Source organism: Aspergillus nidulans, chromosome VIII, assembly GCF_000011425.1.
Source record: "Aspergillus nidulans FGSC A4 chromosome VIII".
NCBI lineage: Eukaryota > Fungi > Ascomycota > Eurotiomycetes > Eurotiales > Aspergillaceae > Aspergillus > Aspergillus nidulans.
Genome location: NC_066264.1, coordinates 1,234,160 through 1,249,849, shown reverse-complemented (window position 1 = coordinate 1,249,849; position 15,690 = coordinate 1,234,160). Strand labels below are relative to the sequence as shown.

Genomic DNA, 15,690 nt, shown 5'->3' with positions numbered 1-15,690 from the left:
CAACTACACCCCATGTGGATATGGATTTGCAATGCTCGGTTCTCTAAGGTCCTCCCAGAAATACGGAATCGTTCTCTTCTAGGTACCTGGACGTACCTGGACGTACCTGGACTTGAAGAACTACCGGTGTAGTTACCATATTTTCTTTGCATTTCACCGCCAGCACGCCAAACGACGCAACGCTTCACGAGCCATGATATCAGTACCCTCATTTGATTTTCAGGCTACCGGTGTTCTTTTTACCACTTTTCCGTCGCCCAGTTCAACCCTTCGACTATCTATTTCTACTTCTTTGTATATACCCCTTGTCAGCTGTTCTACTCCATTTGTTTGCTTTTAAGTTACTCTATCCAGCATAATACATCACCTCCGCTATCCAATTTCCGCAGCATATTAAAGCAAATTCAGAACTCTATTTGATTCTTCCTAACAAGCAACAATCAAATACATCAAGAGTCAACTCCAAAATCGACTGTATCTAAGCACGCGCGCGAGATTACATACAACCAAATAGGCACCGTTCAGAACAAATATCATATCCATCCACTCCCCTCCCAAGAACCTAATATAACCGCCCATTCTCTGCCTCCTTACCCCTTGGCGTCTCTCCAGACCTCCTCTTAAAGACCCGACACACAACCTGCGCACCCTGCTTAACACTTCTAATAAGACTTGTTGGATTCCAGTGTCGCACCCGGAAAATATAGTATAGCGCCACGGTGCCGAAGATGTTGAAGCCAATGTAAGCCCAGCCAATGCCCCAATTGCGCCATCGTTCGCTGTAATCTAAATTGTTGATGTTAGTATATAATCGGGAATACGGTGAAGGGGTTGGTGAGTGATGGTTTGTATTGGTGGCATACAAATATTTGAAGCAGCAAGGTACTGATCCGCATTCGTTAGGCCACAGTACTGGCAATTCGCCGTGGCATCAGGGTTATATAACAGTCCCGGCGCGACAGCCAGATACTCAGTCAAGTACTCCCCACAACTCATCCCATTCGGCGGGTTGAAGACATTCAACTCTTCAGTCGCGCACTCAATCGCGCGTCCGTGTAAGCCGGTCGCCGTCAGCCCCGCAATCAGATACGTCAACGGCGAGACGCGATACATGAATATCCAAAAGCCAGGGAGGGCAGAAGGGGCTTGCATAACGCCGTTGAAGACAAGCGTCATCATGAACATGAGGGTTGCGATGGTTCCGCCTGTTTCAGCATCCGGCAGAGAAGAAATGATTAATGTGGCAAATGTTGATGTGAAGATGAAGAATTGGATCACGAAGAGGAGTATGAGGCCTTGTCGGTGCGGGGGCTGCGAGGCCCCGTACACGGGAAAGTAATAGCTAGCCCAAGAGACGATGGCGGCTAGAATCTGCCAGGGGATTTCGACAAGGACGTTGGCAATTATGAAAGCGGCCCAGGAGTAAGCCTTTGAGGGGCGCTCGCGGACTTCGTAAAGGGAGCGCTGGATGACGAATTTAGGCATAATTCTTGGCTTTTGTTAATAGGAGTTGGATGGGAGTGTTCGGTAGGGATGTACTCACTGTTGGACTAGGGTGGAAAAAATGGATGTGAGCATGAACGCGCTGAACAGAACATCTTGAAAGCCTTGTTGTGAGCTATCTGGTTTGAAAAAAGTGAAGCCGATGAAGAGACCAGAGGCGATTGCTAGGATTAGCTTTGCCCAGACGTAGATGGGTTCGCGCCAGTACTGCTGAAATACTCGACTAGTTACCTGCCACAGTTGGTCAGTGAAAGGCATGGCATATTCTCGATGCGTGTTTTTGTCTTCCACTGATGATGCAGAAGCCCTGTCTTTATGGATTCTGTCGATTTCCTGCAGGACTTCTCGAGCTTCTGTGCTTTCTTTCCAAATTGATGGCCAGTCCAAGTCTGATTTTCCAGATGCACCGGCCCCAATAACTTCGAGTATATACTCTGCAGGCTGCTGAAGTCAGTATTTGTAACAATTCTTGCAAGAAGGACGAACATTCTCAGATGAACCACATGCTCTTGCTCCATTTGCTTCAAAGTAATCGAGCAATGTACGGGAGTCCTCGCCAATATCCCCAAAGTAGACTGTTCGACCCCCCTTTGCCAGAAATAATAGACGATCAAACTGTTGGAAGAGCAAGGCGCTAGGCTGATGAATTGTAGATAGGACTGCCTGACCGCGATCCGCAAGCTTGCGTAAGAACGAACAAATGGACCAGGAGCTCTGCGAATCCAGACCACTAGTAGGCTCATCAAGGAAGATAAGCAGTGCAGGTTTTGCAGCAAGTTCAACACCAATTGTCAACAGCTTCCGCTGTTCAACGTTCAGACCTTCGCCCGGGGTACCAACAATCGCGTCCGCGAAATCCTGCATATTAAGCATGTCAATAACCTCTTCAACATACGCATACTTCTCAGCCCTAGGAACTGTCTTTGGCTGACGGAGTACTGCACTGAATTGTAGTGCCTCTCGCACAGTAGTGGTTGGAAGGTGCAGATCCTGTTGTTGAACATAACCTGTTTTCCTCTGGAAGCTGGTATCCAGTGGTCTGCCGTCAACAAACATATCCCCTGTCACGACGCCGATAGAGACACGCTTCGCGAGTACGTCTAGAAGGGTAGTTTTACCGGCTCCTGACACGCCCATCAAGGCTGTCAGAGTTCCCGGCTTGACCCAGCCATTGACATTGTCAAGCAGGCGGCGCTGGCCGCCTTTGACAGGAATATCATAACACACATTTCGCCAGGTGAAAATGCTGTGCTGTTCTGGAATTGCGGACGTATTTGGCGCCACTTCAGTAGGCTTCTCAGCTAGAGCGACATTTTCAGGCGAAGCGTCTCCTTGGGACTTGCCAAGAATGCGCATCTGCGGCGGTACGTGACGACGTCGGAAGACGAGGAACTCGGCTTTAGAAGACGTCGCTGAGTTCAGCTCCGTAGCCACCAGATATACGACGGTGAAGAAGATCCAGAATGCTATCAAAATGCCGAGGTTCCTCCACTCATGGTCATATGTGTATCGGTACTGCGAGTAGATGTATTCATCTCCTGAAACGGTTCGCTCTCCTGCCACACTACCTCGAACAGCACAGACGAAGGAGTCCCCGCTCAAGTTTGGATATGCAGGAACAAACTGCGAGCATTCGAACTGTCGACCGTGGAACTCGTTTGCTATCATAGCCTCGAATGTGTAATAAACCGGATTAATCCATCTGATCCAGCTAAACCACGGGATATCAGACATCTGGGGCGTGGGAATCACGAAGCCAGTGTAGATCACAATAGCCAATACCATTACTCCGGCCATGGACATTGCTTGAGACAAAGTCTTTGTCGATGCTGCCAACGTGCGGAAAATGGCTGACATAGCGAGTGTGCTTAGAAATGTAAAGAGGAAGAAGATGAAGAACTGTGAAGGTTCATAGCGCTGTGCTCATTAGCTTTGCTCTTATTAGAATTTTGCAGGAACCTACCAATCCAGCCAGAAAGTAATAAATAACGTTGAAGACAACAGCAGCCACGAATTTGACAGGAATATCCGACACGATTCCACCGAACGCCTCGGCGAAAGGATGAACAAATGCATACGAGGCTTGCTTCTCGATGATTGGCCGCTGATCGTATAGTGAATTGATCTCCGTGATACTGATCAGTGCATTCATGCTAGGCAAAGTTAGACATAGTCTCCTTTCCATAGGGTGAGCACGTACAGAACAGCGAAAAAGAGAGAGGCCCCTTTGCTTTGAAACCCGGCTGAAGCGTCAGGGGTCCTAATAAAGTCAGAGTGTGTTGCCCATGTAGCGACAGATATTACCCATAGTATATAGAGCCAATAATGAGAGACATGACGATTCGCCCAATAACAGTTGTCAGCGTAGACGGTTTATCGTTCCATATCCTGAGATTGTTAGGACATGTATATTAACCGATGAACGAGAAATACCTCTGATATGCTCGAATAGTGCAAAGCTTGACCTGCATAGGTATCGATATGACATATGGACTTTTTGGGCGAACATGCTTCGCCTGTATATACCGCTTCGCCTGGCCAAAGGTTTGCTCAACCTCCCCTCCCACGGGGAACTGCTCCAAATGTTCGGCAATCTCTCGCTGGAGCTCAGCGAAGTAGGGACTGTTTTTCCAGTACTTCTCAAATTCTTCAGGCGTTCGCGGTACTCGCTTCTCCATGCCCTCTCGTGCTTTGCGTTCTTGGGGGTTTGTTACCGAAGTCAAAAAGTCACCCGTCGTCTGGCGTGGTGGACAATAGTAACCCATTTCAACAAAATACTCCCTTGCTTTATCGCAAGGTCCAAAGTAGATCTCGCGCCCTTCGTATAAGACGACGGCCTTATCGAAGATGTCGTAGATCGCTTGCGAGGCTTGATAAATTGCCACGGCATGGCAACTGCCTCCCACGTTCGCGGCGATTCGCAAGGCTAGCATAGTAATGGTGAGCTTCAACTGAGTCTAGAAAGGTATGCGCTCTGCATATAAGCCTTACCCTTGACGAATTCTAGGGCACTCGCAGAGTCCAGACCTCTAGTGCTATTGTCCCAAGCCGCGATAGGTGCTCTTGACACTAAATTTCGAGTGTTAGGCCTACAATTGTGGTTGGAGATGAGGACTCACAGGCCATTTCCGCAAGACTATCAGTGATTAGTGTTTATTTTATTACTCGGTGAGGAGTACCAACCTGACTCGTTTCCTTTCGCCGCCTGAGACACCTCGTATGTAGTCATCGCCAACTGTCCGACTATCAGAAAATGAAGGCATACGCTTGCACGGACAAATTACCCTTGGTGTTATATGTATGCGAGAGACCGAATATCGCCATGGCTACCTGGGTAACATATTTCGCAGATTGCTGCCGACTGGCGCCCCGAAGTCGATGCTCTGGAGTCCTTGCTGCGGCGGCGAACTCTAGGGTTTGCCCCACTGTGAGATGGGCAAAATGCTTGTCAACCTCCTGGTTGTATACAACCTCTCCCTTATATTCTTTATGCATTGTCTTCATCGGTATCCCTCCATACTGGATGTGCGACCCTTCGCCTAGTTTCAGACCATTGAGTTCGCCACATAGTGACTTCAAAAAGGTTGAACAGCCACTACCTGGTCGTCCTAGGACAATCAAGAGTTCACCGCTACCGATCAGACCGTTGAAATCGTGCAGAATGTGTCTTTCAGGAGCTCGCTTGAAAAGGAGCTCGTGGAGGCGCAATGGCGCAGTCAACAGAGAGACCACGGTATCCTGGTACTGTAAAGCTGACCCCGAGCCGAATACATTGAGATTTTGAAAAGTGATCCCGGTCGACGGAGGTCGAGGGGCACCTTCCTCGTCCATGAGTTTCATAATCTTACGGGCCCACTTGTAATGATTGAACTGATCGCTTGTGGGATCAAATGCCGGATCCTCAAGGGTCATCTCGTCGACAGTGTCCATTCGCTCAATGCCCTTCCCGGTAGTAGTGGATGCCGCTGTAGAGGTCCGCCTGGCAAAGTTCGAGGCAATACGAGTCAACTCAGCCCTTCCTCCAGGGTTGATTTCGTCAAAGAATGTGGTGTCATCTTGATCTATCCTCGAATTCTGTCGGCTGCGGGTCTGGTACTGCACTTCCTGGATCTTCTCGCTCTCGTCCTGGCCTGGGCGGGAGCTGCTGCTGAGTCTCTTGCTTTCAGCCATTGCGGTAACAGATTCGGCAGCAGACTGCTAGAAAGTAGCGTCTATGAATAGGACCATGGATGGGAAGGACACAATGGGTCGTTGGACTCTAAGCTGAGCTGCGAGTGTAGGATAAAATAATCCTGAGAGCAAGCAAGGGCGGGACTGGATTAATTGGATGGCTGATTATCAACTGTTAGGAAGAGGGGTTTATATAGTATCAATAATGCGAGAGTTGTGACACCGGGCTACTGACAGCTAATCCGAGGGAAGCTCCGTGAACCGTGGAAGACCCGTTAGATCTCAGGGCACTATTTGCCGATAGCACATTGTGATGTCACCTCAGAATAACAATAAATAGAAGAAGAACACATGCCGGAGGGCTGCGGCGGTATAGTGTGGGCTGCGAGAGAGGGGCCAGGATCAGAGCCGATGGCATTTCCGGATGCGGTTCAGAGCATAACTCTCTATTCGGTTGTGCTCACTGTCACGCCCCCTGAGGCACCATGGTCAGTTACAGCCCCAGACACGAGAGTCCAGCCTTATCGCTCCGTTCATGTACAGGGGAAAGATTCCGGATTGGAATGCAATTCAGGATGAGCCTCGAGGCCAATTTACAGAGTTACACATCACCAAAGAGCTTTCATCTTGCTACCATGGCTAATTCTACCGCTGATTATATCCCAATATGAACTGGTACTCTGTAGGAAGATGACGGTGTTACGTCGGCGGCCTCAATAATGGCGACTCCCGTAGCTCCATCAATACCAAAGATCCCGGCTGTCAGTACTCGCTTTTTACCGCCTACCGGCAGAAGCTGTACCTGTTCAGTACTATGGATCCTATTCTTTTTGGGCTTCGGCGAAGGGGCTGGATTTTCGATTCAAGTTCCAGCAGCCCGGTCATATCAGTTTAGTTCCCGAAGCTCATCTTAGCAGCGATCAACGTCGTGACGCTTTTCTGGTAAGGGTCCCGCTACCGATACCGATGATTGGGCTGATGGCGTGAGCCACCCCACATAGTTGACGATCACGATTCGGATAACCGTGTATAACTGCATAAAAAAGGCTTACTCAGCGGGTGTATTCTTACTAAAGTTACCGAGTGCAGTATATTAGGCTAACCATAACTAGTTATTCGGAGCTTCGGCATGTGAAGAGCTCATTATCGATTCGATTCAGACCACTTCGGAGACAATGGAGGTCATTTCCGTCTACGATAGAGTATTCCAAAGTCCGCCAGCATAAAGTACCATCAGCACTTGCTCTGAGTAAGATTATGGATAGCGTACGGTCCGCGCCTCCCCGCACGGATGGTTATGTTCCCGAGTTGGTCAAGAGACGCGTCTTAGCTAATGATACCTAGGCGCCTAGATCTCTTCTGAGATTTATCATAATGCATCGGAACTGGTGTGCAGTGCCGAGGCTGCCATAGCCCATGTTATACGTGGTGCAAGGATGTCCTCGAGTGCGTCATCTCGGCTCGCTCTTTGACCCGAGCCCGGCTCCATGCGCAGAGCTGGCCGCGGTGAACGTGGAATACAGATTAGGACCGTCGGGGACTTTGATTGTCCGTGTCAAACCAATTGACCCAAGCGTACAGGTTGCTGCCCAAGTCGCAGAGCAAATGCGCACATGGAATGTTGAACGTGGCCGTCTCCTCAAGGCGGAAACACTGCGCCCTGACACGTGACCGCCATCCCAGTTCTTCGAGCAATTTCTCCACACCGAAGCAAACAGGGCAAACACAAAAAAAAAGTCACCTTGGATAGCGACGATTGCGACTTTGTCGATGTAGTACGCTCATTGGAACAAGCTTGAATTCCAGGTTTGCAGTAGCTCTCACCTTAGTTGGGCCTGGATTAATACGTGTCGACATCCTATCACGAACGTACTTTTTCCACCAATTTACTATCACAATTTGCGATCTGCAATTAACCGACAAGGCCACAGTATCCAAGGATGGCAGATCTTGCGAAGACTCCCTTTGTACGGGAGCTCGCCTCAAGCGGTACATAACCTTCTCTCTGTTAGATGCGAATGCTGACTTACAAACTGCAGACAAAAAAATCCGCGACAAAGCCACCGACTCTCTCATCCTCTTCCTTCAATCTAAGACCAACCTCTCCCTCCTCGAGCTTCTCAAACTTTGGAAAGGCTTGTTTTTCTGTACGTCCTCGCTATACAATCCTTCTAGGAATCGTTGTTGATTGATGTTTATCTGAAACAGGCTTCTACCACTCCGACCGCCCCCTTACGCAACAAGCCCTCGCCCGCAACCTCTCCTATACGCTCGTTCCCTCTCTGCCTCGAACAACAGTGCATCAGTTCCTCCGCGCATTCTGGATAACCATTGGGCGCGAGTTCCACTCTATCGATCGCCTCCGTTTAGACAAATACCTACTTTTGATTCGCTCGTATGTTGGCGTTGCGTTCCAGATCTTCTTGAAGAACCCCAGCTCGGCCTCCACTACCACAAACGGTACTGGTACCGGTACCGACACCGTTAACAAGAAGCGCAAGAGAGAGGACTCTACGAAGTCCAAGAAACGCTCAAAGTCCAAGTCTAAGAGCGCGCAACCGGCCTCTGACAATGAAGACGAAGAAGAAAACACCCATCCCAACTCAGAATCTCCCTCCACAACCTCCAACAGCGACTGGACAGACCTTCAGTCCTATATAGAAATCCTCAGCGAAGGTCCCCTCCATCCCTTAAATTTCGATCCCTCGCAGCCCAAACCGGATGAGGAGAAGGGCATCATCCCGATGCCCCACGGCCCCGACGGTCTGCGCTATCACCTGTTGGACATCTACGTCGACGAGCTGGAAAAGGCTCTTGAGTTTGACACGGAATCTGGAAAGCCTGTGGGCGAGGTCCCCGCTGAGATTCTGATGGCGCCGATTGAAAGGTTGAAGGCTGAGAGCCCGCACAAACCGGTCAGGGTAAGGGCTGCGGAGACGCTGGCTGATGAGAGAATGGTTACTTGGGGCCTTAGGGAGAAGGAGAAGAAGGAGGAAAATGAGGAGGAGAGTAGTGGGGAGGAATGGGGTGGGTTTGGGGATGATTAATTCATTCAATTAGAGCCAGTCATTCGACTTAGATCATGTGTATGTGTCTATGTATTTATATCCTTTGTTAAAAGCAGTCATTTTTGGGACGTCTCTCGGGTTATTGAAAGATAACACTAGACGGCTTAACAAACCCAGTAACTGAGATCAAAACGATGTATATGTATATATACGTCTATGCGCGTCGTGTCTTAGGATGTAGGATACACAGTACACAATACACAATGAATCCACGCCTAGCAGCTCGGAACCGAAAGCCCTACCGAAGCCAAAATTGACGTCAAATAAGAATATAACAGTTAAACCTAACAGAACCATGGGAATACGTCAAGTCAATCACAAAAGACGTTGTCAGGTTGGGTATCATCACAAGGAAAGACAGCGGTAGCGGCGGGCGAACATGTAGCGTCTATGCCAGACGAAAGGCGACGATTAGGTAGCTAGGTGACGAGGGTATATCTGCTCGCGTGCTTCAGCTTGATCCGGCATCAACAGTCACAAAAGTCAAGGCCTTGGGCCAGCCGCTTCATATAGGTGGCCAGTCTTGGAGAGGACTGTGCCTAGACCCTTGTGGATTTCGACCTGGAAAGCTTCGAAGGGGATTTTTTCTCCATCGACGCTGATATACCCCTCTTTTTCCCTTGGGGTGAGTCGGAAAGCGAGTGCCTTGCGGATCTCGACTTCCGGCATATCGAAGAATGTGCCCTCCGGGACTTCGGACATCATTTTCAAGATGCGGGTACGAGGAGTTTTTCCGTCAATTGTGACGATGTCCATAAGGCCATCGTTGGGCACGGACGCCGGGAAGAAGTTGGTATCCTTCGATACTATGGCCATGTTTCCCGCAAAGAAGTTGCCAATTGTGTCTGCTGGTACGACGGCCCAGTCTTTGGGAAGCTCATCGAGAACGGTTCCATACTCAAGCTTGGGAAGACCTTCGGTGTATTCGGAGTCCTGACGCGAGGGATCTGGTGGGGGGCTGTTCACATATGCATTATAATGATGCTTTATAGAGCTTTTGTCGTCCATTACCACTTTTATAGCAAGGTCACAAGGGTATATTGCTCGGGACATAAGGCGCATTAAAAAGCCGTAGGTAAAGCGGTGAGCCCCCATCCAGCGAATGTGTTCCGTGCCCAGATCTGAGTCTGCGATGATGCCGAAAGACTGTGATAAGAAGGACAGAGTGCGAGTGCTTCCCTGCGTAACGGACATGAGATCGATGGGCATGCGCACTCCCTTGATGATGGTCAGAGCTGCGATGGAAACGCTGCCCGTTCCGCAAAGATTCCAGGCCATTGCATTCCCCGAACCGCACGGTAACATGGCAACGGCTAGCTTTCTAAGGGCTTCCCCGGCGTTCGGCTTCCTCGCGAGCCCGTTGAAGACTTCATACGGTAGCCCATCCCCTGAGCAGCATACAATGGCGTCAAACGCATTGACATCGATTTGCTCTGCAATCTCAGTGGCATGTCCCCCATGTGTCGTTTCTTGCACATCCAGCTCACAGTGTGCAGCCGCAAAGACAGGCTCCGCGTATGTTCGATACATTTTAGCCGCATGTCCCTTGCCGCCAAACGGGTTGATCAGGACTTTAAGTCGCTTATAACGCTGCGCATTGCCGTATGCAAGAGCTAGTAGTTTTGACATCCATTGCTCGACCCTCGATTTCTCTTCAGCGGCGATGGGGTATTGCAGAGCGGTAACGGCGATGTCATCTTTGCCTGCGGGCTCGGCGTAGGTAATGGTCAGGCCAGCTGACGATACGCTGGTATCGAGCACGTTATACAGAGAGATGGAGTGTGTGACCTTGTTCGCTGGAAATAGTCAGCTTAAACGCGCTTTTGTGTACGCCTCGTAAATGGCAAAAAGTCGCGAGCAACACGTACTAGGTTTGGGGACCATTCCACAACATGTGCGGTCCGATTTGCGCATGACGCGCTCATCTACAAAGCGCCTTGATTAGTCCAGCAGACGACCGCGACTACCGTACGTTCACATACCGACAATAAGAAGTGAGTCGCCACCCAATGTGAGGGACACTGATTGTCCCACCATCAAAGTCGAATCATGACCGAGTAAACGAAGGTGAGAATCGGACTGATTCGTGCAGGGAGAGCTATTGAAGGCCATTTTTTCCTAGGAGGGACAAGAACATAGGAGAGAGAGCATAGGATTTAAAACAAATATCCAATGCGATCATTCAGGGGTAGAAATACAGCGTTGAGTTGTAGAAAAGAAGAAAGCAGGAGTGGTCGGGGCTGTGACTGAAAGATGACCACTGCCTAGGTAAAGTCAACCAGAGACAAAAAAATTCCCGGTTTTAGCGGTTGATTTCCAACCGAACATGAATTAGAAATCTTATTTTATATTAAAGGGACTAATCTGTTGCTTCCAGCCTATATCTTCAGTTCAGTCAATCGTAGACTGCCACTACCTATGATCCGGCACATCCGACGGCTCCGTTACTAGGTATATTTTCCGGTTATGGAAGTTTAAAAATATATTATCTTATCAAAGGAATATTTTCTCAACCGCCAACACACAGTACAAGGAAGCAGATTCTCAAAACCAGATTCATCCGTCAAGGGCTTGCGAAAGAGGAAACGGACAAGCATAAATATGATCGTCGAATAAGTATGATCACTATTCGGATATAGAAAAAAAAAAGGAAACTCAGTCTTCTATTCACGCCGCAGAGGCTTTCAGACCCTTCAGCGAGCCCAGGCTGAGCGCTAGCCCTTGGGAACGGCTTCTTATCCGGACGAAACCAGTAACCGGCCCATCCTCTCCTTCCTTCTCTATACTCAAGTTCGCTAGAGCATCCTCACCTAAAAAGGGCTCGGTTAGCATGGAAATCATACACAAGGGAACAAAGTAACCGTACCAAATACACTTCGGGCGTAGAGGTTAGCACTGAGGAACCGGCAATCGCCGGTGAGCGACGCCTCAGGCGTAAGGCAAGCCATATTAGTGCTCTCCATGAGCTGCTTGAGGAAGTCACGCAGGCTCTTGGCCTTGGAGTTAATGTTAACCTTGTTCTCCCATTCGAACTCGGTCCACATTGTGCGGAACTGGGTCTCGGTGCAGTGGGCGGGCTGGATGTAATCCATTATATCGGCGTGAATATCATTAAGGATGACAACATGAGTTTCTGTTGAGCTAGCACCATCGTACACGATGTTACCGAAGATAACTCCGGTATCTGTTGATGACACCTTGACTGTAGCCTGCACGTTCAAGAAGTCACGAGGGCCGAGGTTGTGGGTAGTCGGCCGTTCTACAACCTTCAAATCTCCCAATGTGGCGAATTCAACAGACAGATTCTGTAGAGTCTCCAGGGTCTGATTGACCAAGAGGACGTCCAGGACAATATCAAATTGATGCACCGTAACATAGGCTTCTGCGTAGACAGGATCCGAGAAACCAGTAAGTTGTACGACACGGCTCAGCTTCGACGAAACGGTTTCTACCGCGGAGTCACCACCTGTAGCCTTGGCCAAATCGAGCTCAATCTCCTCCGCCCCTTCTAGGGCAGATTTTTTGGCGAATTGGCGGATCGGGATAGCATCATCAATCTGAACGGCAGTCTTAGCCTTCTCCACAGCTTCCTTTGCGGCCCGTTTCTTGTCTTCGACCTGAACCATGGCCCTGAAGGCCTTGCGCGTGTCTTCAAGGAAAGTTGTCTCCAGCTCCTTTCTTTCAGAGAATTCAGCAAGGGAACGGACACAGGTCATAATACGGTCAACGGAATCCTCGTCAATCGGAGCGGCGACGAATGGCGATTGACCCACGCGGATAATGGAGATCATGATCAACATGGCTTCAGCGCGCAGAGCATTGGTCCGAGCAGAATCCTCCGAGACTTCGGAATGTCGCATTACCAACTTGGTCAATGTTGAAGAAAGAACAGTAGCAAGATAGTAATCGCCGTCCAAAATAAGTTGACGCAGAGGGGGTTTCTGGGCCGCCTTGACCGCTTGTAGACGAGCAGCAGCCGCGGACTGACTGGTTAGGGCACTTTCGGTCGCATAAGTACCGTCCGCCAGAACCTTTGGGGCCGACTTGCCGTGGCCATTGATCTGTTCCTTAGGCAGAGTATCCTCAGGTACTTCTTCAAGGAGCCGCTGTTCTGAAGCCAGAATGGGAATCTCTCCAAGGCTTGCTCTAATCTTCTTCCAAGCCTCACGAATGTCACTTTCCTCAAGCGAATACTCACCAACAACCCACAGAACTCCACGGTAAACCTTTCCTGCCCGGACCTCGCTCAGGGTTGAGACCAAGCGGTTCACGATAGACGGACGAAGCTTGGGGAATTTCTCGACAACTTCTTTGACAAATGAAATAACGTCAACAGCGGAATTGTTGTTGAAGTCGGCGATGAAGTCCATTAGCAAATCGACAACACTAGCGGCAATCTCTGAGAATTTTATGGCGCAGTTGTGGATTGATTGGATGAGGAGTTGTCGGTATTCGCTATTCTGCATGGGATGAGTACGATAATCAGGCAAGGAGTCTGTAAGCCTACCTTCTCATATTGTTCGTCCACAGTCTTGGAAAGCTCCTTCTTCAGAAGCATCACAATTTCCTCAACATTCTTACTTGAGACCATCTCTAAGGCAATTCCAAGAGCTTTCCGTCGCACATCGATGTCAGGGCTAGAGAGAACCCGGAGGATTTCCATTGTGAGGTCATCGAGAACACCCTCATTGCGAATCCGTAATTGGTCGACACGATCCAGGACAATCAGCTTAACGTTGTTGTCGGCCTCTTTAATGCTCAACTCGATCAATTTCCCTGCAGCGGCTTTGACGGCGACCGGGTTACTTGTAAGTGCTGTAAGAGATGTGGCAGCTTCGTATACCACAGTACTCGTGGACGCGTCGAGGAGATCGAAAATAAGGCGCAGGTATCTCGCCTGTTCCCGTTAGCGAAAATGTGTTTTTTATTTATTTCCAAGAGCTCACCTTATTCTGCGAGTTCTGCACAGCATCCTTTCTGATGAATTCAAGCTCCGCGAGTTGGAGCAATTCGTCTGTGTTTGGAATGCTGTCGAAGGTGGAAGCCAGGTACTCAAGAGCCTTCTGGTGGCTTATAGACATGAGGGCCGCAAATGCGTTGCGCTTGCATGTGCCATCAGATTCAGTTTCAAGGAATGTTTGGATGAGCTCTGGCGCATCTGGGATGAGGGACTCCGAATGTTGGAAGATAGACGAAATGGCCCATACGGCGCTCTTTCTGACATACGCGTGTCGGTGGTCCAAGCATGAACGTGCGGAAGAAAGGAGAGGTTCAATGAGTTCTGGTTCTCGGAGCTTGCAGAGGAATCGCAGGGTGTTGCCCCGCACGTATTCGTTGGGATGCTGAAGATCGTTACGAATGCCATTGCTGTAGGAAAAGTGACCAATCAGAGAAATGGACAAGAGATAAATAGCGGCCATATCAGTCCTTACCACACCAGGATCATTTCCTGCTTCAGCTTGCCATTTGAGTCGTGTTTCGGGCAAATCTCGTAGTAGAAGTATAGTAGTTTCTTAAGAGGTTTGCTCTTGGACGGCATGACGAAGCGAATAATATGCATTAGCAACTGTGGCATCGGGTCTCCATTGAGCATGATTGTGATAATCCTCCTCATAGTGTCCAACTTGGTCTCATCGGTACCCTTTTCCAACTGCAACTTCAGCTCCTGCTGGGAGGGCTGATCAGCAGCATTGTCCATGTGGACCAAGCTGTACGCGTTTTCCAAAAACGACGCCATGATGTAGAAAGTTCAATGAGCGGCCGAGCGAAGGAGAGCAAGGAGAAGGAGAGCTGAGAGCGGCCTGTTAGTACGGGGAACCAGGTGTTGTTTTGGGCCCTTTAGGGAGAAGGAGACCTGGAGGACGAGAGATGGAGACGAACCAGGAAAACACTCCCCAGTAACACAGCGGACGGAAGTTAGTGGTCTCAAGCAATTTACCCCCCTCGCCTACCTGGGAATCATCAGCGCAAATGTTGGCAATCTGGAGACTCGACTTAATGATGTTCAACCTGGCCATTTGCGCGGGCCCGCAAGCTGTCCGGAGTGTGTGGATGACTAAGCCGATCTGGTCCACCGCCATAGCGGGACGTGGATTTCTCGCCGCAAGCTCTCTTGCACCGCGACATCGTTGGTACCGACGGACGACATTTTCATAATCATAATGTCTGCTCAAAACGAACAGTTCTACCTCCGCTACTAGTAAGGCCGGTTTGTGTCAAGCCCAGGTTTCCTCCGCTGCTGACGGTTCCGCAGCTCAGGTCACTCTGGGCGGTTCGGACATGAGTTTCTAGGTGAGTCTAGAGCCGAATACTCGAGATATTACAATTTACTAAATATGGCAGAATTCGATTTTCGCACCCTTGGCGATGGCCGTAGCGCTGCCGTTCGGTATGCGAACAACTCCAACTATCGCAATGACTCCCTCATCCGTAAAGAAAGTGAGCAGGACACACCGAAAATGGTGGCTGCGCGTTGCTAATGGGCTGGCGATAGTGTGTGTGAGCTCGGCAATGATCCAGGAAGTCAAGCGCATTATAAAGAACAGCGAAATTTTAAAGTACGCATGCTTGTCCTATTGTCATGATACTGTCCGTCTAATACAAGGCTAGGGAGGACGATTCGAAGTGGCCTCAGAAGAACAAGGACGGACGACAAGAACTGGAAATCCGATTAGGAAATGAACACATTTCATTTGAGGTGTGTTCTTAAATGAGTCGTTGTTAGACTTGCTTTCTGACATGGCGCAGACCGCGAAAATCGGCTCCCTGGTGGATGTGACAGAATCAGCAGACCCGGAGGGTCTTCGAGTGTTCTACTACCTAGTGCAGGATCTGAAGGCGCTGATCTTTTCCCTGATATCGCTTCACTTCAAGGTATGCTTATTCAGGCTCGTGGATGTATTGAAACGTTGGTCTAACAACGATCTAGATCAAGCCGATCTAAAGAGGC

At 49.5% G+C, this 15,690-nt stretch overlaps 5 protein-coding genes across 5 annotated transcripts, besides 1 other annotated feature; 2 read left to right on the top strand and 3 right to left on the bottom strand.

Annotated features, from left to right (window-relative positions):
• Positions 1-15,690: part of a sequence feature (contig 1.16 792..451587(-1)) that runs on past both edges of the window.
• ANIA_01174 (uncharacterized protein) lies at positions 397-5,673 on the bottom strand (the record flags this gene model as incomplete). Its single annotated transcript, XM_050613200.1, has 10 exons — positions 397-786; positions 864-1,489; positions 1,544-1,944; positions 1,990-3,420; positions 3,467-3,656; positions 3,704-3,763; positions 3,808-3,891; positions 3,937-4,429; positions 4,495-4,572; positions 4,788-5,673. 10 exons carry the CDS (start codon positions 5,671-5,673, stop codon positions 563-565), a joined length of 4,473 nt encoding a protein of 1,490 aa, XP_050469033.1. The 3' UTR covers positions 397-562.
• ANIA_01175 (ribosomal RNA processing 1 family protein) lies at positions 7,614-8,803 on the top strand (the record flags this gene model as incomplete). Its single annotated transcript, XM_653687.2, has 3 exons — positions 7,614-7,662; positions 7,713-7,820; positions 7,882-8,803. The coding sequence occupies 3 exons, from the start codon at positions 7,614-7,616 to the stop codon at positions 8,718-8,720; spliced, it is 996 nt and encodes a 331-aa protein (XP_658779.1). The 3' UTR covers positions 8,721-8,803.
• On the bottom strand, positions 9,225-11,051 carry ANIA_01176 (putative sphingosine kinase (SphK); the record flags this gene model as incomplete). The annotated part of the gene is made up of 3 exons (XM_653688.2): positions 10,724-11,051; positions 10,610-10,666; positions 9,225-10,537 (listed from the first exon to the last, which is right to left on the bottom strand). Exons 1-3 carry the CDS (start codon positions 10,851-10,853, stop codon positions 9,225-9,227), a joined length of 1,500 nt encoding a protein of 499 aa, XP_658780.1. The 5' UTR covers positions 10,854-11,051.
• On the bottom strand, positions 11,409-14,652 carry ANIA_01177 (coatomer subunit beta; the record flags this gene model as incomplete). Its single annotated transcript, XM_653689.2, has 6 exons — positions 14,622-14,652; positions 14,174-14,531; positions 13,688-14,108; positions 13,249-13,638; positions 11,608-13,201; positions 11,409-11,551 (listed from the first exon to the last, which is right to left on the bottom strand). Exons 2-6 carry the CDS (start codon positions 14,476-14,478, stop codon positions 11,409-11,411), a joined length of 2,853 nt encoding a protein of 950 aa, XP_658781.1. The 5' UTR covers positions 14,479-14,531; positions 14,622-14,652.
• Positions 14,903-15,684, top strand: ANIA_01178 (mago nashi family protein; the record flags this gene model as incomplete). The annotated part of the gene is made up of 7 exons (XM_050613199.1): positions 14,903-14,940; positions 14,995-15,032; positions 15,084-15,179; positions 15,235-15,298; positions 15,351-15,438; positions 15,489-15,632; positions 15,670-15,684. 7 exons carry the CDS (start codon positions 14,903-14,905, stop codon positions 15,682-15,684), a joined length of 483 nt encoding a protein of 160 aa, XP_050469032.1.